The sequence below is a fragment of the Tachyglossus aculeatus genome, unplaced genomic scaffold, assembly GCF_015852505.1.
Source record: "Tachyglossus aculeatus isolate mTacAcu1 unplaced genomic scaffold, mTacAcu1.pri scaffold_82_arrow_ctg1, whole genome shotgun sequence".
Lineage (NCBI taxonomy): Eukaryota > Metazoa > Chordata > Mammalia > Monotremata > Tachyglossidae > Tachyglossus > Tachyglossus aculeatus.
The window spans coordinates 1439093-1461745 of NW_024045094.1; the positions used below are offsets into that span (position 1 = coordinate 1439093).

Here is a 22653-nt window from a genome sequence, read left to right on the forward strand (position 1 = left end):
ATGGAGCAGGGGATCCCTCCTAGAAGCCTCCGCGGGTGCAGTCCCCGGCCCACCCCAGAGCCAGGGCTGATTCACCGCTCCCCAGGACGGACTTGTGGATTTGGTTCAACCCATAGTGGCCGGAATTGGGTCCTGTCAACTTCTGTGTTTTCTCTGGGTTGCCGGAGACTTCTCTGTCTCAGTGGCCCCTCGCTCCTGCGCTCCAGGAAGAGGTAGGGGCAGGGGTAGGCCTGGACTGAGCCCGCAGGAGGCCCAGTCGGCTTCTCCCTTAGGGTGGATGGACACACCAGGGGGCCTAATGTTTCCTTAAGCCCACCACCTCTCTTTATGACATCTCTGGCAGGTCCCGCCTCCAAGGTCCCGAAAACTCTGTTCTAAGAGCTGGAGTAAATACAAGTCAATCAGACTGGACACAGTCCCTGTCGAACATCGGGGTCACACTCAATCCCCATTTTTACAGGTGAGGAAACTGAGTCCCAGGCAAGTTAAGTGACTTGCCCAAGGTCACACGGCAGACATGTGGAGGAGCTGGGATTGGAATCCAGGTCTGGAGCCTGGAGAGGGTCCCGGCGCTGGGCTGAGGTTATTCTCCCTAACCCGCTCCTGGGCGTTTCCCAGGAGACGGGGGTCAGGGGGTCGGGGGGATCTTCCCCCTCCCGCTTCTGGGTGTTTCCATGGAGATGGCGATGGGGACCAGCCGCACCATACAGTGTCATAGGCAATAATACCCCGCGCTGCCACAAGGGGGCAATGAGGTATAGGATAAAAAAGACCCAAAAAGGAACACCAGTCTTAGAATACAATCAATCAGCCACATTTATTGAGCACTTGGGAGAGTCCAATAGAGTCAGTAGAGAAGCGGGGTGGTCTAGTAGAAAGAGCACTGGACTGGCAGTCAGAAAACCTGGATTCCTATCCCGATTTACCAAATGAGTGAGGGCATGGCAGTGGCTGCTACAACTGCGGAAGTTTCGGACATGGAAACAAAGTAATTGTGTTAAGTGTTAAACGCTTACTATGTGCTAAACAGTATGGAGTAGATATAAGATGATCAGGTCAGAAGCAGTTCCTGTTCCATATGGGGCTAACAGTCCTAAATGGAAGGTAGAACAGGTAGTAATTTAATGTCCATTTAATAGATGAGGAAAGTGGAGCGCAGAGAAGTTATGTGACTTCACCCAAAGTCACGTAGCGCTCGATATTTATAAAACTACTTGTTCTAAATTTCTACGTCAGTTCTGTCTGACTGTACCCCCTATTAGATTGGTTTTTGAGGACAGAAAATAATGATTTAATAATCAATCAGTCACGGTTATTGAACAGTTACCGCATGCAGAGCTATGTATTAAGTGCTTAGGAGAGTATACTATAACAATATAGCAGACACATCCTTTGCCGACAATGAGCTTACAGTTTAGAGGGGGAGACCCACTTTAATATAAATAAAAAACTATGGTTATGTACATAAGTGCTGTTAAGGTGGGAGGGAGTATGAATAAAGGGATCGAGTCAGGGTGATGCAGAAAGGAGTGGAAGAAAAAGAAATGAGGGCTTAGTCAGGGAAGGCCTCTTGGAGAAGATGTGCCTTCAATAAGGCCCTGAAAATGGGGAGAGTAATTATCTGTTGGATAAAGAGAGGGAAGGCATTCTAGGCTGGAGGAAGGATGTGGGTGAGAGGTCGTCAGCGAGATAGATGAAATCAAAGTACTTGTATAAGTAAACTTTCATATACTTTTATAAATGCTTAGTACAGCACTTTACAGAGTAGATGCTTAGCAAATACCAATCAATCTGTCAGTCTTATTTATAGAGTAATTACTGTGGGCCTTTGGGCGAGTACAAGAGGAATAGTAAACACAATCCCTGCCCTCAAGAAACCAATCGTCTAGTAGCATTGGTTGATCACCTGTTTTGTGCACAGCACTGTAGTAAGTATTTGGGTGAATGTAATAGGATTCATAGGCAGGATCCTTGTTCCTCAAGGAGCTCACACTCTGGTAAGGAAGGCAGATTATGAAACAAATTCCAGGTAATTGAGAATATGTACAGCTGCTAACTCACAGTGGGGAAGGCACAAGACACGTTCCATGAAATAATTTGTTGATAATCAAAAATCCTGCACCATCTCTCAGTTACTACAATTATAGTAGTAGCAATGATAATAACAATAATAATGGTAATGATAATTGTTGAGTGCTTACTCTGTTCCAAGCACTGCTTTGAGAATTGTAGGAAATATGAGATAACCAGGTGGGGTACAATCCCCATTCAACGTGGATGGTATAAATAGGAGGGAGAACACATATTCCCTTTTCCAGAAGATGAAACTGGAGCACAGAGAAGTTTAGTGGTTTGCATAGAGTCACACAGCAGACCCAAGATTAGACTTCTGATTCGAAGGTCCGTGATCTTTTCATTAAGCCACACTGCTTTGGTTAGGAGTTGAGACCTCATAGAACTTACACCAGCCCACTCAGCTCCGGATCTCTGCTGTCCCTGCAGCTGCTGCGTCCATTGGGATATTTTTCCAGGGGATTCTGGTCCCAGACTCTGGGGAGCCAACCTCACAGCAGCAGGAGCAGGGCAGGCACAAGAAGTGGGACACAGGCTGAGGCTCCAGGGCCTGCTCACTTCCTGCTTTTCAGTTTCCTGTCACTGCTTTCGTCCAGAGCAATCAGGGGCCCAGACTCAACAGTTTTTCTGGGTAGGGACCAGCACAGCCAGGACGCATGAAGTTTATCTGGCCAGATCTGGGCAGTGGCAACAGGTGAGCAACATGGCCTAGTAAATAGAACATGGGCCTGGGGGTCGGCAGGACCCAGGTTCTAATCCTGACTCCTCCACTTGTCTGCTGGATGACCTGGGGTAAGTCACTTCACTTCTCTGAGCCTCAGTTCCCTCATCTGTGAAATGAGGATTAAGAATGTGAGCCCCAGGTGGGACAGGGACTGTGTCCAACCCGATTTGCTTGTATCCACTCCAGCGCTTAGTACAGTTCCTTGTCATGTACTAGGTGCTTAACAAATACACCAATCCTCATTGTCTCACAGCTATCCCGGAACCTCTGCGGGGAATGGGCAGAGGTGGCCAAGTTCAGGGCTCCCTTGAGGGCAGGAGAGGATTTTAAGGGAGGGAAGCCTCCCATCACCATCACCCTTAACGGGTCTCCCTTAGCCAGTGAGGGAACTCAGAACAGATACCACAACATCTGAACAATGCTGCCCAAATCAGGTTCTCTGGACACCCTATCTCAGTGGGACCCACGGGAGGGCAGGCAACAACCCTAGAAGCCTAGGAGAGATCCCGATTGGGGGCAGGTGATTCCCATTTCCAGAATGTCCTAATGCTTCTGTCATTGTGAATGATCAGGAATGAACTGATGGCAGAGAAGGTGAGTAGGAATACCAGGTGGCTCTTCACGAGCAGAGGCGACTTTTCATTCATGTTGACTCAAACCCTCAGCCTGCATTGCATAGAGAAGGTCATAGAGGGTGACCAGCGCAATGACTCTCTTGGCCGCTCTGACTTCAGGCATCACCCTGGGGGAGTGTCTGGGCTCATGAAGGTGCTGGACCTGCCGGTGGTGTCTGTGCAGGACAAACACCATGTAGCAGCTGGCCACGCTCATGAGCCCCACAAATAACAGGTCATGGAAAGAGAACATGATCGTAATGGCCAAGGTGGTTTCTGCACTTTTGATGACTTCAAAACAGTATTTGAGATCCAATATGGTTCGAACATTGCCACTGCTGTTCTGGGGGCTTCTCATATATATCAGTACATCCAATTCTATGAGCAGATTGATAACCCAGGAGAGGGCACAGGAGGGGAGGATGCGCTTGGACAATTTGGCTTTGATTCTTGCCCAACAGGAGGTACTGGGACTGATAGTGATGGCCTGGAAGACACTCAGGAGGCAGGTAGTGCAGAGGTAAAGACCCTGGGCTACTCGGTAAAGGTAAATAAGGATTTTACATCCAACATCGTCGAGGAAATTTCTCAGCCCCCAAGCTGACAAGGTCTCTAAGATTCCACTTGTGAGGAGGATGATGGTGTTAGCCAAGGCCAGGTGGACGAGGATCAGGTCGGAGGAGCTGGACTTTTGGCTGGTGGAGACCACATGGATATAGAACAGGAGGAGAAAGATGTTCAGTGAGAGCCCAAGGCTGAATTGTAGGAAAATCACCATCCCAAAAGAGAGCTCAGTGGAATTATGTTGCCAACTTGTACTTCCCAAGCGCTTAGTAGAGTGCTCTGCACACAGTAAGCGCTCAATAAAGACGATTGAATGAATGAATTAATTCACTGGCTTGAATATTCAGTTCAAACCAGTGGCAATAACTTGTAGAGCAACATGGAGGAGGAGAGTTGTAGAGGAAGGGGAGTGTAAAGGAGAAGATGAAGAGAGTGTGATAAAGAGAAAGAGAGCATTTAGTCATCATCATATTTGAAGTAGTCATAGTAATGGTATTGATTTAGCCCTTAGCGGAATGCAGACCTTTGTACGGAGTGTCTGGGAAAATTGCACAGGTGAAAAATAGACATAGCTCCGGGCAGTCAAGGGACTCACAATCTCAGAATAAGGAAAGGGAGAATAGATAGCCTACAGATGGGTGACTGGTAAACAGTAAAAACTGAAAAACAGCAGGAAAGAAATTCACAGCGATATTTACAGCAAGAGGGATAGGACATTTGTTAAAGCATCTGTATGCTTTCTATCTATCTATCTATCTATCTGCACTTCCCAGATTTGACAGGGCATATAAAAAGAAAAATAAAATCCTGTTTGTTTTGAGCAGTTCTACAAGAGGTATTATTATTATTATTATTATTATTATTATTATTATTCTGCAAGAGGTGCCCCATAATTTTGGGGTTCGAGATTGGGAGTGGTTTCTTTTGGGATCTCTTCCTAGTAAAATAAGGATGGCAGCAATAATGATAAATGTGGTGTTTCTTAGGTTTACTATGTGCCAGGCACTGTACTAAGCACTGGGATGGATAAAAACAAATCGGTTTGGACACAGTGCCTATCCTACGTGGTGATCACAGTTTCAACCCCCTTTTACAGATGAGATAACTGAGGCCCAGAGAAATGAAATGACTTGTGCAAGGTCCCACAGCAGACAGTTGGCAAAGCTGGGATTAGAACCCATGACCTTCTAACTCTCTGGCCCCTGCCCTACCCACTCCATCATGCTGCAATGACATCCTGTGTCAGGCCAAGTATCTGACCAGTCCAATGCTCTCTCTCTCTGGTCAAACTCCAAAGGTCCTTAAAGGAACAGTGAGACCATTCCTCTCTTGGATATCCATCCCCATCTCTGATGTCCCAACCTATGCCCTCTGATGATCCACTATGGCCTGAGGGACCGATATCTGAGCTTGAGTCACAGGGCACAGCTAACCCCACCTGTGAGAACTGCCAGTTTATATTTTTAAAATTTAATTTAATTTTTCCTTTATGTCTGTACTTAGTGTTGGGGTTGATATAAACTTATGAGGTTGATATAAGCTTATCAAGCTGATATAAACTTGTGCAATTCCTCATCTCTGGAGAATTGGGAGATTTCCTTACAGCCTATGTAGGCTCCATTCACCCTTTGTGGCTTGTGGGATGTTGACGGCTAAGCACAAAAATCAGCCACTGGACAGTAATGTCAAGCCACAGAGAGCACTCTGAGCATAATAATAATCAATTAATTATGGTACTTTTTAAGTGCTTACTTCTGCCAAGTACCGTTCTGAACTCTAGGGTACAAACAAGTTGAGCAGGTTGGACACAGTCCCTGTCTCACATGGGCTCACAATCTTAATCCCCATTTTACAGATTAGGGAACTGAGGCCCAGAGTGGTGAAGTGCCTTGCCCAAGGTCACACAGCAGAAATGTGGCGGAGCCAGTATGAGAACACAAGTCCTTCTGACTCTCAGGCCTGGGCTCGCTCCACTAAGCCACGCATGCTCAGTTTCTCAAAAGGCCAAGCTTGCCCCAGGCCATAGACAACAAAACAAACCACATAAACCAAATAAAATAAATAGAATAAATATGTACAAGTAAAATAAATAGAGTAATAAATATGTACAAACATATATACATATATACAGGTGCTGTGGAGAGGGGAAGGAGGCAAGGCAGGGGGATGAGGAGGGGGAGTAGGGGGAGACGAAGGAGGGGGCTCAGTCTGGGAAGGCCTCCTGGAGGAGGTGAGCTCTCAGTAGGGCTTTGAAGGGAGGAAGAGAGCTAGTTCAGTTAGAACTGGTGGCAATAACTTGTAGTGCAATGTGGAGGAGGAGAGTTATAGGAGAAAGGGAGTGTAAAGCAGATGAAGAGAGTGAGATAAAGAGAGAGGGAGTATTTAGTTTTCATGGTAATAATAATAATAATAATAATAATAATAATAATGGCATTTATTAAGCGAGTACTATGTGCAAAGCACTGTTCTAAGCGCTGGGGAAGTTACAAGGTGGTAAGGTTGTCCCACGGGGGGCTCACAGTCTTAATCCCCATTTTACAGATGAGGTCACTGAAGCACAGAGAAGTTAAGTGACTTGCCCAAAGTCACACAGCTGACAATTGCCAGAGCTGGGATTTGAACCCATGACCTCTGACTCCAAGGCCCATGCTCTTTCCACTGAGCCACGCTGCTTCTTTTGTCATACTTGTCAAGTGTTACTTGTCATAGTAATAATATTGATTGAGCAATGAATGGAATGCAGAGTATTGTACTAGGTGTCTGGGAAAATTGCACAGGTTAAAATTAGACACTGTTCCTGGTTCTTCGGGGGCTCACAAACTAAGAATAAGGAAAGGGAGAAGGGATAACTTACAGACATAATAATAATAATAATGGTATTTGTTAAGCACTTACTACATGTCGGCACTGTACTAAGCACTGGGGTTAATAAAAAAGAATTGCATTGGACAAAACTGGCAAACAGTAAAAACTGAAAAGCGGGAAAAACAGAAAAGCAAAGCAACAGAAAATATATTCACAACAGTATTTACATAAAAGAGGGATGGGGCATTTGTTAAAGCATCTGTCTATCTATATACCCATCTATGTACATCCAACAGATTTAACAGGGCATTAAAAAGAAAAAAAAATCCTGTTTTGATCACTTCTGCCAGAGGTATGATCATTGTGCTCCATTATTTTGGGATTTGATATTGGCTGGGAGCCCGGGTTGGTCGTCTATTAGAATGCCTTCCTAGTAAATAAGGACAGCAATAATAATGATAATTGCAGTCTTTTTTTAAGTGCTTACTATGTGCCAGCCACTTTACTAAGCTCTGGGGTGGATAGAAGCAAATGGGGTTGGACACAGTGCCTGTTCCAGGACGGACTCACAGTCTCAATCCCCATTCGGTTATGAGGTAACTGAGGCTCAGAGAAGTGAAGTGACTTTCCCGAGGTCACACAGCAGCCATGTGACAGAGCCGGGATTAGAATCCATGACCTTCTGTCTCCCAGGCCCGTGCTCTGCAATCCAGTACACCCTGCTGCTTTATGGTACTTGTTAAGCACATACTATGTTCCAGGTACTGTACTAAGCGCTGGGGTTGATATAAGCTTACAAGGTTGGTATAAGTTTATCAGGCCAATACAAACTTATTCAGTTCCTCCTCTCAGGAGGGTTGTGACGGTTCCTACAGCCTGCGGTTGACTCCATCCACCCTCTGTGACTTGTGGGATGCAGATAGTGAAGCACAAAACACAGCCATTAGACAGTAATGTCGGGTCACAGAGAGCACAACTGAGCATAATAATAATTAATTAATTATGGTACCTGTTAAGTGTCATCAAGCGCTGTTCTACGCACTGGGGTGGATACAAGTTAATCAGGTTGGACACAGTTCCTGTCCCCCACGGGGAGCACACTCTTAATCCCCATTTTATAAATGAAGTAACTGAGGCCCAGAGAAGTTAAGTGCCTTGCCCAAGGTCACATACCAGGCATGTGGTGGAGCCAGGATTAGAACCCAGGATGATTCCCAGGCCCAAGCTCTATCCATTTACGCCATGTTGCCTCACAAGGGAAAGGAATAGGCAAGGGATGGAGAGCAGAGTGGGGATGTTTGGAGGATGAAATGATAATGGAGTGAGAGACTGGAGCTCAGATAGTAGAAAGAGGTGCAAACAGGAGGAGCAGGGCACCTGCCTTTATTGCTCTGTTCTGTGTTGTCTCCATCTCCAGTGTGGCTCTCTGGGCTGAAGGGGAGATATCTGTGGCCCGGCCATCACTGTCCACCCCCTACCTGTTCCAGCTGGGGCTGGAATCATTGCTTGATCAGGTGTCCTGGAGAGTGGCTGAGAGGGGACAGGGACGAACTTCTCCTGGGCCATGGTCTCTGCAACCCAGCTACACCAGGAGGCACAGCAGCAGAAGGAGGGGGGTGGAACCGTGGGGAACAGGGAGATGAGCGCTTTGTAGCCGCCTCTCTTTGTCCCAGTCTTCCCAGCCAACCGACATCTGAGGGCCAACTGGGAGCTGTTCTGAGCTTGTAGTGCCCATCTGTACGGCAACACTTTGCCTTCTACATATCGAGATTAAAACGGATTCTTTTCCCGAGATCTCGGCCAGGAGGGGACCCAGTCTAATACTGAGGATCTTTTGCTCCAAATATCCTGGGACTGGGAAAGTGGGAACCCTGAGAGAAGGTTCTTCAAGGGTACCAGCCCTGGCTGCGTCTCCAGAGCTTCAATCTGAAGCTGCAGAGTTCCTAAGGAAAGCCTGAAAATCGCGCTGACAGAGAGATGGCCGTATCCTACTCATCCCTAATCCATTTCTCGTTCTGGCTTGGGAATGCAGCTCGCAGGCAGTCAGACTCTGGCAGGAGAAGGCTGATGCAGCATTTATTACCGGCTTTCCGCACCTCTCCCCTCCCACAGGGAGTGATTAGTTTGTGTGTGTGTGTTTGTGTGTGTGTGTGTGTGTGTGTGAGAGAGAGAGAGAGAGAGAGAGAGAGAGAGAGAGAGACTCACTGAGCATTAATCCATTCTGACACTCAGACTGGGATATCTCTGGAAATACCCAGGCTCCCCCTCCTTGTTGCTCTCAGAGCTGGGAGAAGATTATCCCAGATCTCTCCTCTTAATTATGTGCTACCAATTGACCATCAGAGATGTCCATGGAAGGACATGGCAGTCCCAGTACCATATTCAGCTGTACTGGGAATATCCCTTCCCAACCTCATCTTTGCCAAGTCCCAAGCCTGCATCCACCGTGATGTTATTTCCATGGTTCAGATTTCTTATACTCTTCCATCCATCAGCAAACCAATGATATTCATGTTGCTTTTAGTGTGTGCAGACCATTTTACTAAGTGTTTGGAAGAGTTACAGTCCAGTAGAGTTGGTAGGCTAGATCCCTGCCCACGAGGAGCTCACAGACTATAAGGGGAGAAAAACATTAAAATAAGTGGCAAGAGGATATTCACATAAGTGATATGCAACGTGGTGAAAATCAAAGTGTTCAAGGGGTTCATGCCAAAATGATACATAAGGCAGGGTGAATAAAACTTGTGAAGGTATAGTCAGGGGAGGTTTCTGGGAGAAATTGTGATTTTAGTTTGGCTTTGAAAGAGAGGAGAGTAGTCATCTGTTGGAAACGAAGAGGAAGGGACTTCCAAGCCATAGGGAGGATGTCGGCAGAACGTTTGTAGTGAAAAATTACAAAATTGAAGAACTGTGAGTAGGCTGGTGTTATAGGAGCAAGGTGAGTTGGCTCAGCAGTAGTGGGAGATCTGTGAGGTAAAGCAGGATGGAGAGAGAAGATTTAGGGTCTTAAAAAAAGGTCAGGTGTTTCTCCTTCAGGTGGATATGGTGGCCCTTAGCAGATATAGAGGAAATGTAAAATAGTACATTACATTGTAGAAGAAAGCACTGTTACAATGAAACAAACAAGCAAACAGTGATCTCTATTGAACACCTATTGTGTGCACAGCAGTCTTATGCACTTATGTAGACTTAAACTTCTTTGTATATGCCATCATCCCCTTCAGCTGTTCCGTACATTTAACTCCTTTCTCAGACCCCCTGTTCCTCCCCCTCCTCCATCCCTCACCCCCAACGATCTGGCCTCCTACTTCATTAGTAAAATTAACTCCATCAGGTCTAAGCTCCCCAAAGTCACCCCTCCCCCTTCTCCACCCCCCCAACCCTCTCGCTACTCTCCTATCCTTCCCAGAAGTATCTTCAGATGAGATCTACTCCCTCCTCTCAAGTGCTACTTCATCCACCTGTGCTTCGGACCCCATTCCCTCTCATCTTATGAAAACTCTTACCCCTTCACTCCTCCCCTCCATAGCATCCATCTTCAACCGCTCACTCTCTACTGGTTCCTTCTCCTCTGCCTTCGAACTTGCCCACGTCTCCCCCATCATAAAAAAACCTCTCTTGACCCCACCTCCCCTTCTAGGTATCACCCTATCTCCCTCCTACCCTTCCTTTCCAAACTCCTAGAACGAGTTGTCTACACTCGCTGCCTCGAATTCCTCAACACCAGCTCTCTCCATGACCCCCTCCAATCTGGCTTCCGTCCCCTATGCTCCACCCAAACTGCCCTCTCAAAGGTCACCAACGATCTCCTTCTTGCCAAATCCAATGGCTCCTACTCTATCCTAATCCTCCTCGAATTCTCAGCTACATTCAACACTGTGGATCACCCCCTCTACTCAACTCAACTCGCTCGCTACCCACACTGCCTTGGATCACGGACACTGTGTGCCTCCTTCGCTCTTATGCTCGAGCTACTGAACGCTGCTGGCGAAAGTCTAAACACCTAGCCAACCTTGTTCACTTTATCATAACAGGAAATAGGAAACAGGAAAGTTTATCCTTTCCTGCCTTAACTCTGCCCTCTCCTCTGCCAGGCAAAACTATTTTTCCTCTCTTCCATTTAGAGACTTACAGTCTAATAATATTGCCTGGGTGAAAAGCACTAAGCACTGGGGTGAGCACAGTAGATTTAGTAGGAATAATCCCTGCCATCAAGGAGTTTGTGTTCTAGCCAGGAGGACAAACAATATAAAAGATTTCAGGTAGTCTGAGAGTCTCTCAGAATAAGGGGTAATAGGTTTAGCTTTTGACTGATTATGGAGATGCTGGAGCCCATCAGGAACCTTTCACAACCAGCTTTATCTGCAACAGAAAACTCTGAACCATCTCACCACAGCCAGTGAGTGATTTGAAACTCCATGACACCCGGTCAGCCTTCCTAGTATCTCTAATGCCTTGACTGCTGCTACCTCTACTGTGATCTGTTTCCTGGGGGATTCTGGTCGTGGAGTATGTCTCCAGGCTGGGGAACCTGGGGATCTCTCACCCACAGAGATCCATGTACTGACCAGGTAGATGGGTTTGTAATTTGGCCGGGAAAAGGAGCATGAAAGTTCAGACCAGTCCTTATTTATTCATTCAGTTGTATTTACTGAGTGCTTACTGTGTGCAGAGCTCTGTACTAAGCGCTTGGAAAGTACAATTCGGCAGCAGAGACAATCCCTACCCGACAACAGGCTCACAAGTCTAGAAGGGGGAGACCGACAACAAAACAAAACAAGTAGATGGTGTCAGTACCATCGAAAAAGATAAATAGAATTGTAGATATATGCACATCATTAATAAAATAGAGTAATAAATATGTACAAATATACACAAAAGCTGTGGAGAGGGGACATTGCTATTTATTATACCAATAAATGCATGGAATAAGTGATACCCGCAACAAAGCATGCTATGATCCAAAGGCCTACTAAAATAATAATTGTGATTATGGTACTTGTTAAGTGTTTACTATGTGCCAAGCACCGCTCTAAGTGCTGGGCTAGATAAAAGTTAATCAGGTTGGACATAGTGCCTGTCCTACTTGGAGCTCACAGTATCAATCCCCATTTTTCAGATACGATAACTTGAGATCCAGAAGTGAAGTGACTTGCCCGAGATCACATAGCAGAAATAGCAGAGCTGGGCCCATATTCTATCCACTCATCCACAGAGCTTACAGGGGGACCTTGGGGAGGGCGGGCAACCACCCTAGAACACTAGGAGGGATCTTGGTTGGGGGCAGGTGATTACCTTTTCCAGAATGTTCTAATTCTCTGGTCACTGTGAATAATTAGGAAGGGACTGAAGGCAGAGAAGGTGAGTAGAAATACCAGGTGGCTCTTCATCAGCAGAGGTGACTTTTCTTTCATGTTGACTAAAATGCTCAGCATGATGGTCTGCCTTCCATAGAGGAGGACGTAGAGGGTGGCCAGGGCGATGACTCTCCTGGCTGCTCTGACCTCGGGCATCGCCCTGGGGGAGCGTCCGGGTCCATGGAGGTGCTGAACCTGCCGGCGGTGTCTGTGCAGGACAAATACCATGTAACTGCTGGCCACACTCATGAGTCCCACGAAGAACAGATCATGGAAAGAGAGCATGACCGTAAAGGCCAAGGTGGTTTCTGCACTTCTGATGACTTTGCAGCCATATTTGAGATCTAATATGGTTCGAACACTGCCAATGTTACTCTGGGGGCTTCGCATGTATATCGGTATATCCAGGTCTATGAGCAGATTGAAGACCCAAGAGATAGTACAGGAGGGGAGGATGTACTTGAACAATTTGGCCTTAATACCTGCCCACCAGAAGGTGCCCTGGCTGATGGTGATGGCTTGGAAGATGCTCAGGAGGCAGGTGGTGCAGATGCAAAGACCCCGGGCTACTCGGTAAAGGTAAATAAGGATTTTACATCCAACTTCATTCAGGAAATTTCTCAGCCCCCAAGCTGACAAGGTTTCTAAGATTCCACTGGTGAGGAGGATAATGGTGTTAGCCAAGGCCAGGTGGGTGAGGATCAGGTCGGAGGAGCTGGGCTCTTGTGACTTGTGGAGACCACACAGATATAGAACAGGAGGAGGAAGACATTCACCGAGAGCCCAAGGCTGAATTGCAAGATAATCACTATCCCAAAAGAGAGCTCAGTGGAATTCATTGGCTTGAATATTCAGTTCAAACTGATGGCAATAACTCATAGAACAACGTGGAGGAGGAGAGTCATGGAGGAAGGGAAGGGTAAAGGAGGAGTTGGAGAGGGTGCAATAAAGAGAGAGAAAGCATTTAGTTAGCATCGTAGTAGTACTAGTCATATAAATTACATTGATTGCTCCCTAAATGGAATGATGAACACTGTACTGTCTGGGAAAATTGTGTAGGTGAAAATTAGATAATATTCCTAGCTCTCTAGGGGCTCCCTATATAAGAATAAGAAAAGGGAGGAGGGGTAGCCTACAGATGGATAAGACTAATACACAGTAAAAACTGAAAAACAACAGAAAATAGATGCACAGTGAAATTTGCAGCAGGAAGGGTAGGACATCTGCTAGATCACTTATCTATCTATTTATCATGGGCATCCAACAGATTTGACAGGGCATTAAAAAGAAAGAAAATCCTGTGTGTTTTGCACAGTTCTGTGAGAGGTACAATCACTGAAACCTGTTATTTTACGGTTCCAGATTGGAGGTGGCATCTGTTGGGATCCCTTCCTAGTAAAGAAAGGGACAGCAGTAATAATAAAAATAATAATAATAGTGGTGTGATATTTATTTAGCTTACTATGTGCCTGACACCGTACTAAGCACTGGTGTGGATACAAGCTAATCGGGTTGAACACAGTCCCTGCCTCACATGTGGCTCATAGTCTCAATCCCCATTTTACAGATGAGGTAACTGAGGCACAGAGAAGTGAAGTGACTTGTTCAAGGTCACACAGCAGAAAAGTGTCAGAGTCTGAATTAGAATCCATGACTTTCTGAGTCCCAGCCCATGCTGCAAAGACATCTTGGGTCAGACCAAGCATCCAGTCAGTTAGTGCTGTCTCTCCAGTCCAGCTCCAAAAGTCCTTAGAGGAACTGTGTGACCACTTCCCTCTTGGACATACATCTCCAACTCTGATGGCCCAAGTCATACCCTCTGACAATCCAAGGAACTGATATCTGAGCTCACGTTCCAGGGTACAGCTACCCCAACCTGTGAGAACTTCCAGGGTTTTTTTTAATTTCATTTAATTTTTTTCTTTGTGGCATTTGTTAAGTGCTTACTATGTTCCGGGTACTGCAGGTACTGTACTAAGTGCTGGGGTCGATATAAGCTTATCAGGTTGATATAAACTGATCAGGTTAATGTAAACCTATCCAGTTTTTCCTCTCCGGAGGTTTGGGACATCTCCCTATATCCTGTGGTTGGCTCCATTCACGCTTTGTGACTTGTGGGATTTGGACAGAGATTTATTAAACACAGCCACCGAATAGTAATGACAGGTCACAGAAAACACATTCAGTCCCCCTCCTCCCACATCCCACACAGGCCGGCCTTGCCCCGGGGCACAGTTGGGATTATAATCCTAAAATTCATTAATTCATTTATTCAATCTTGTTTATTGAGTTCTCACTGTGTACAGAACACTGTACTAAGTGCTTGGGAAAGTACAATACAGCAATAAAGAGGGACAATCCCTGCCCACAACGAGCTCACAGTCTAGAGTGGGGGCGACAGACATCAATACAAGTAAGCAGGTATCAATATAATTAAATAAAATTACAGATATATGCATGAGTGCTGTGGTGGGGGGAGGGGGGAAGAGCAAAGGGAACATGTTAGGGTGACATAGAAGGGAGTGGGAGATGAGAAAAAGTGGGTTTTAGGTTTTAGAAGGCCCTTGGAGGCGATGTGCCTTCAGTAAAGCTTTGAAGCAGGACAGAGTCATCATCTGGTGGATTTGAGGAGGTAGGGCATTCCAGGCCAGAGGTAGGACGTGGGCCAAAGGTTGGCAGTGATGCAGTGGAGATTGAGGCACAGTGAAAAGGTTAGCACCAGAGGAGTGAAGTGTTCAGGCTGGGTTGTAGGAGACAAGGGAGGTGAGGTAGGAGGGGGCAAGGCGATGGCGTGCTTTGAAGTCAATAGTAAGGAGTTTTTGTTTGATAAGGAGTTGGATAGATAACCACTGGAGATTTTTGAGGAGGGGAGTGACATGCCCTGAATGTCTCTGTAGAAAGATAATCCAGGCAGGAGGTTGGGAGGTCCCCCTTTTAGACTGTGAGCCCACTGTTGGGTAGGGACTGTCTCTATATGTTTCCAACTTGTACTTCCCAAGCGCTTAGTACAGTGCTCTGCACACAGTAAGTGCTCAATAAATTCGATTGATAAAGGAGGCTGATGCAGTAATCTAGGCGAGATACGATTTGTGACTGTACTAACATGGTAGCGGTTTAGATGGAGAGGAAAAGGCGGATCTTGCTGATGTGAAGGTGAGACTGACAGGATTTGGTGACAGATTGGATATGTGGGTTGAATGAAAGAGTGGAGCCAAGGATAATGCCAAGGTTACGAGCTTGTAAGATGGGGAGGATGGTGGTGTCATCTACAGTGACCGGAAAGTCTGGGAAAGGACAGAGTTTGGGAGGGAAGATGAGGAGCTCTGTTTTGGACATATTAAGTTTAAGGTGACGGAAGAACATCCAAGTAGAGATGTCTTGAAGGCAGGAAGAGATCCGAGCTTGAAGAGAGGAAAAGAGATCGGGGAGGAGATGTAGATTTGGCTATCATGCGCATAGAGATGGTACTTGAAGCCGTGGGAGCAAATGAGTTCTCCAATGGAATGAGTGTAGATGGAAAATAGACCAAGAACTGAACCTTGAGGGACCCCCACGGTAAGGGGGTGAGAGGGAGAGGAAGAGCCCACGAAGGAGACTGAGAATGAATGGCGAGAGAGATAACAGGAGAACCAGGAGAGGACAGAGTCATCTGAAGGCAAGGTTGGATAACGTATCCAGGAGAAATGGGTGGTCCACAGTGTCAAAGTCAGAGGAGAGGTCGAGGAAGTTTAGGATAGAGTAGGAGCCATTGGATTGGGCAAGTAGGAGATCATTGGTGACCTTTTTAGAGGGTGGTTTCAGTCGAGGGAAGGGAACAAAAGCCAGGTTGGAAGGGGTCCAGGCGAGAATTGGAGGGCAGGAATTTGAGACAGTGGATATAGATGATTCACTCAAAGAGCTTGGAGAGGAAAAAAGACACTGCCACCACTCCCCCCCCCCCCCCGCACCACCCCTTTTTTGAGGTTGCCCCTGCTGGGGTCTCCCCTCTCTGCACCATTCTTTGGGGAGAAGGGTACGGTCTGAGGGAGGGGGGGGATTAGCAGACTCACTAGGACGAGTGGCAAAGGGGGATGGAGTCAGCTATTTCTGTTATTTCAGAACAACAGTGAGGGAAGGAATCGGCGAGGGAAGGGTGGCAGAGAGGGGTTTCTGGAGGATGAAAGAGTGATGGAGTGAGAGGCTGAAGCTCGGATAGGAAAGAGAGGTGGTAACAGACAGGAGGAGCAGGGCATTGCCATTAATCGCTGTGTTTTATGCTGTCTCCACCTCTGATGTTGCCCCCTGGGGTGAAGCAGCAATCTCGGTGGCCCTGCCATCTCTGTCCACCCCGCGTCCTGCTCCAGCGGGAGCTAGAATCGTTGCTCGGTCAGGGATGTCCTGGAGGGTGGCTGAGAGGGGGCAGGGATCATCTTCTCCCGGGCCATGGTCACCGCAGCCCCGCTGCACTGGGGGACACAGCTGCAGAAGGAGGAAGGCACAGGGTGGAAGTGGGGGGGCACGGAGCACAGGGAGATGTGTGCTGTGTAGCCACCTCTTTCCTTCGCAGTCGTCCCAGACAACTGACACCTGGGAGCTGCTCTGAACTCATAGTGGCCATCCCCTTGGCTACACTTCATCTCCTATATTTCAAGATTTGGCACCGATTATTTTCTGAGACAGCAAGGAGAAGCAGCGTGGCTCAGTGGAAAGAGCCCGGGCTTTGGAGTCAGAGGTCATGGGTTCAAATCCCGGCTCCGCCATTTGTCAGCTGTGTGACTTTGGGCAAGTCACTTCACTTTCTGGGCCTCAGTTCCCTCATCTGTAAAATGGGGATGAAGACTGTGAGCACCATGTGGGACAACCTGATCACCTTGTATCCCCCAGCGCTTAGAACAGTGCTTTGCACATAGTAAGCTCTTAACAAATACCATTAAAAAAGTGGGGGTGAGGAAATCCAGTCTAATGCTGAGAGGCATGGTACTGGGAATGGGAAGGTGGGAACCCTGGGAGAAGATTCTTCAGGGGTGACCATCCCTGGCCCCCACCCCAGAGCTCGAGTCTGAAGCACCAGAGTTCCTATGGAAAGCCCAAAACAGCAACAACAGAGGAAGCTCGATTTATCCTACTCACCCATTTCCATCGCTCATGGTGGATGGGAGAGCAGCTCATGCGCAATCAAATTCTGGGCAGGACAAGCCTGAAGCTGCATTTATCAGCAGCTTTCCTCCTCTTTCCCCTCCCTCAGAGAGTGATCAGTGTGCTTGTGTGTGTCTGTGTTCATGTGTGTGGAAAACTCACTAATGTGCTCTGACACTCGGACTGGGATAAACCTGGAAGTGCTCAGACTCCGCTCCCTGCTGCCCATCAAGCTTAGACAAGATAAGCATTGGTCTCTGCCCCATAATTACCTGCTGCTAATTAAGCGTCAGAGTTGTCCATGGAGAGGCAGGTCAGCCTCAGTGCCATATCCTGCAGCCCTGGGTACATCCTTGCTCTCACCCACAACCTAGATCTGCCAGGGGCCAAACTTGGGTCTCTCTGGATCTCATTGATTCATACTTTCCATCATCTTACATCAATCAATCAGTCAATTAATGTTTTTATTGTGCACTTACTGCATGCAGAGTTCTTTATTAAGTGCTTTGGTGGGAATAATAAAATAGAATTGGTAGACATGTCCCATAACAACAACCGTGGTACTTTCTAAGTGCCTACTATGTACCAAATACTGTTCTAAGATACAAGTTCATCAGGTTGGACACAATCCCTGTCCCACATGAGGTTCACACTCTTATTTCCCATTTTACAGATGAGGTAACAGGCAGAGAAGAGGGAAGTGATTTGTCCAAGGTCACACACACACATACACACACACTCACACACACATGCATTGCAATATATTCAAGAAAAGAACACTCTTAAAATCCATAATCAAACAGATAATAATAATGGCATTTTTAAGTTCTTACTATGTGCAAAGCACTGTTCTAAGCACTGGGGAGGTTACAAGGTGATCAGTTGGTCCCACAGGGGACTCACAGTCTTAATCCCCATTTTACAGATGAGGTAACTGAGGCACAGAGAAGTTAAGTGACTTGCCCAAAGTCACAAGGCTGAAAATTGGCAGAGCCGGGATTTGAACCACTGACCTCTAACTCCAAAGCCCGTGCTCTTTCCACTGAGCCATGAGCACTTACTGTGGACAGGGCACAAACCTAAGTGCTTATCTAGTATGCTTCATTTTGTATTTATTCTGATATATATATATATATATATATATATATATATATATATTACTGATGATGATCATGATGATGTTATTTGTTAAGCACATACTATGTGCCAAGCACTGTTCTAAGTGCTGCGGTAGATACAAGGTAATAAGGTAATCAGATTGTCCCACGTGGGGCTCACTGTCTTAATCCCCATTTTACAGATGAAGTAATTGAAGCACAGAGAAGTTAACTGACTTGCCCAACTGACAGCTGATGAGTGGTGGAGCAGGGATTAGAACCCATGACCTCTGACTCCCAAGCCTGGGCTCTTTCCACTGAGCCACTCTGCCTCTCTATTATCTACTCTTCTTCTATTATCCTAGTATCTTCTATTACTGAGTATTTGGTCTTTGTTCAAGCTTCTCCTCTCACAATTTGGAAATCAGTTTTGTCAAGCTGATTCCTCCATTAAGTTTTAAGACCCTTGAGGAAAGGAAATACCTTTGAACTCTTCCAAGTGCTCAGTACATTAAACTAAGCTCATAGAGTCAATCAATTGATTAATTCTATTTATTAATTGCCACTATGTGAAATAAATTTTTTACTAAGTGCTTGGGAGAGTACAATAGAGTTAGTAGACTCGATCACTGCCCATAATGAGCTTAATCAATCAATCAATCAATCAATCAATCATATTTATTTAGCACTTACTGGATGCAGAGCATTGTACTAAGTGCTTGGGAGTGTACAATGCAACAATATAACAGACATGTTCCTGCCCACAATGAGCTTGCAGTTTACAGGGGGAGACCAATATTAATATAAATAAACAAATTGCAAATGAATATGTATCTAAGTGCTGTGGGGATGGGAGAGGAGATGAATAAAGGGAGAAAATCAAGGTGATGCAGAAGGGAGGGGGAGAGAAGGAAAGGAGAGCTTAGCTAGGGAAGGCCTCTTGGAGGAGCTGTGTCTTCAGTAAGGCATTGAAGGAGGGGGTGAGTAATTGTCTGTTGGATTGAGGAGGGAGGGCATTCCAGGCCAGAGGCAGGACATGAGAGACAGGTCGGAGGCAAGATAGACGACACTGAGGTACAGTGAGAAGGTTAGCATTAGAGGAGTGATATGTGTGGCCTGGGCTGTAGTAGGAGAGTACTGAGGGGGACCCTAGGGGAGGGCGGATGTCTACTCTGGGACTGTAGAAGGCTCCAGGTTGGATATGGGAGATTGCCTTTTCATAAATATCCTTATTCTCCTGTCACTGTGAATCATCAGGAATGGACTCACGGCAGAAAAAGTGAGTCCAAATACCATGTGGCCTTTCACGAACATAGTAGATTTTTCTGTTAAGTTTATTAAAACACCCAGCAAGATGGTCTGTCATCCATAGAGGAGGACATAAAGGGTGACCAGGGTGATGACTGTTTTGGCTGCTCTGACCTCGGGCATTGCCCTGGGAAAGCGGCTGGTCCCCTGGAGGTGCCAAACCTGCCGATGGTGTCTGTGCAGGACCAACATCATCATCATCATCATCATCAATCGTATTTATTGAGCGCTTACTGTGTGCAGAGCACTGTACTAAGCGCTTGGGAAGTACAAATCGGCAACATATAGAGACAGTCCCTACCCAACAGTGGGTTTACGGTCTAAAAGGGGGAGACATCATGTATCTGCTGGCTGAGCTCATGAGCCCCACAAAGAAGAGATCCCTCATGGTAAGGACCACTGTAATTACCTGGGTGGTTTCTTCACTGTCACTGAATTTTGAGCAGTATTTGAGATTTGAAAACTTGTTGTTCTGGGGGTTTATCATGTATATCGGCATATCCAATTATATGAGCATATTGAGGATCCAGGAGAGAAGGAAGGAGGGGAGGATGCACTTGGGTAATTTGACTTTGATTCCTGCCCACCACAAGGTGCTGGGACTGATGGTCACAGCCTGGAACACGCTCAGGAGGCGGGTGATGCAAATGGCAAGACCCCGGGCTACTCGGTAGAGGTACATGAGGATTTTACAGCCAACATTGTCCAGGAAATTTCTCAACCCCCAAGCTGACAAGATCTCTAAGATTCCACTGGTGACGAGGATGATGGTGTTCGCCAAGGCCAGGTGGGTCAGGATCTGGTCGGAGATGCTGGGCTTGTGATTGATGGAGACCACATGGACATAAAACAGGAGGAGGCAGAGTTCAGCAAGAGCCCAAGGCTGAATTGCAAGAAAATCAGCATCCTGAAAGATACCTCAGTGGAATTCATTGACTTAAATATTCAGCTCAAACTGGTGGCAATAGCTTGTACAGCAACATGGAAGAGGAGATAGGGGAAAGTGAGTGTAGAGGAGAAGATGGAAACAGTGAGATGAAGAGAGAGAGGGCATTTAGTCATCGTAGTAGTAGTAGTAGTAGTCATAGTAATGGTATCGATTGAGCTCTTAAGGGAATGTAGACCATTGTACTAAGTGTCTGGAAAAATTACACAGGTGAAAGTTAAACACAGTTCCTGGCCCTCAGGGAACTCACAATCTAAGAACAAGGAAAGAGAGAAGGGAAAGTCTACAGATGTATAAGAATGGTAAACAGTAAAAACTGAAAAACAATAGAAAATACATGGACTGCAATATTTACAGCGAGAGGGATAGAACATTTGTTAGAACATCCATCTACCTAATTATCTATCTAGCTGTGTTCATCCCATTCACTTCCTCCTGGAGGCCTTCCCAGACTGAGCTCTCTTTTCCTCTGCTCCTCTTCCCCTCCCCATCGCCCCAACTCCCTCCCTATGCTCTCCCCACTTCCTCCCCAACAGCATTTGTGTATATATGTACATATTTATTACTCTATTTATTGTGTATATATCTATAATTCTATTAATTTATATTGATGTTGTTGATGCCTGTCTACTTGTTTTGTTGTCTGTCTCCCCCCACCCCTTTTTAACTGTGAACCTGTTGTGGGAAGGGATTGTCTCTGTTGCCGAATTGCACTTTCCAACAGCTTGGTACAGTGCTCTGCACACAGTAAGTACTCAATAAATGCAATTGAATGAATGAATGAATGAGTGACCGGCCATTAAAAAGAAGAAAAAAATATCCTGTCTGTTTTGAGCCGTTCTTCAAGAGGTATGATCATTATCATTGTGCCTGTTATTTTGGGGTTCGAGATTGGAGATGGCATCTCTTGGGATCCCTTCCTCATAAAATAAGAACAGTAGCAATAATAATAACAATAATAATGTTAATAATTGTGGTACTTGTTAGTTCTTACTATGTTCCAGGCACTGTACTTAGCCCTGGGGAGGACATAAGTAAATCTGGTTGGACATAGTCCCTGTCCCATATAGGGCTCACAATCTTAATCTCTGTTTTACAGATGAGATAACTGAGGCCCAGAGAAGTGAAATGATTTGTCCAAGGTCAAACAGCAAATTAGTGGCAGAGCCAGAATTAGAACCCAGGATCTTCTAACTCTCAGGCTTGTGCTCTATCCACTAGGCCATGTTGTAGTGGCATCCTGGGTCACCCTATTGCTCTTTCTCTGGTCCAGCTCCAAGGACCCTTAGAGGAACTGTGGACATCCTCTTGGACATCCATCCCCAACTTTGGTGTCCCAAGATATGCTCTCTGATGATACACTTTGGTCCAAGGGGCTGATATGTGAGCTCGAGTTCCAGGGCACAGCTCTCCCCAACTGTGAAGACCTCCAGTTTTTTTTTTTTAATTTCATTTAATTTTTTCTTTAAGGTATTTGTTAAGCACTTACTTTGTCCCAGGTACTGTATTAACTGTTGGGGTTCATATAAGCTTACCAGGTTGATATAAGCTTATCCAGTTCCTACTTCATGGAGGTTTTGCACATCTCCTTGCGGCCTATGGTTCACTCTGTCCACCCTTTGTGACTTCTGGGATGTTGACGGTGAGCTACAAAACACAGCCACCGGACAGTAATGTCAGGTCACAGAGAACATACTGAGCATGCTCAGTCCCCCTCCCCCATCCCCCCTTCTCAGACCAGCCTTGCCCCAGGGCTCAGTTAGAACTTTAATGCTAAGAGAAAGACACTTCAAGCCCTGCTTCTCTGGTTGTGGCTTCTCTGACTACTTCTCCAGACTAGATAATGCTCTGGATATGGACACCATGAAAGCCCGCCACCGCCCTGGCAAATGGAGTCACTTTGTCCGGGCCGTGTCAGGCCATCAGGTGGCTGTGTCTGCAGGAAGCTGGGACCAGTCGAAATGGCACTAGCCAAATCAGGCCATTTGGGCACCCTATCCTACTGGGAACGAGGGGGAAAGCAGCTGACTCAAAGCCATGCTTAAACCAT

The 22653-nt window shown here is 46.3% G+C and overlaps 1 protein-coding gene and 2 pseudogenes across 1 annotated transcript; all 3 read right to left on the bottom strand.

Moving 5' to 3' along the window:
• Positions 1 to 3436: 3436 nt before the first annotated feature.
• On the bottom strand, positions 3437 to 4189 carry LOC119924149 (vomeronasal type-1 receptor 3-like). Its single transcript, XM_038743173.1, has one exon. It carries the CDS (start codon positions 4187 to 4189, stop codon positions 3437 to 3439), a length of 753 nt encoding a protein of 250 aa, XP_038599101.1.
• A 7882-nt stretch (positions 4190 to 12071) lies between these two features.
• LOC119924148 lies at positions 12072 to 12979 on the bottom strand (annotated as a pseudogene).
• Positions 12980 to 19516: 6537 nt separating this feature from the next.
• LOC119924125 lies at positions 19517 to 20590 on the bottom strand (annotated as a pseudogene).
• Positions 20591 to 22653: the final 2063 nt, after the last annotated feature.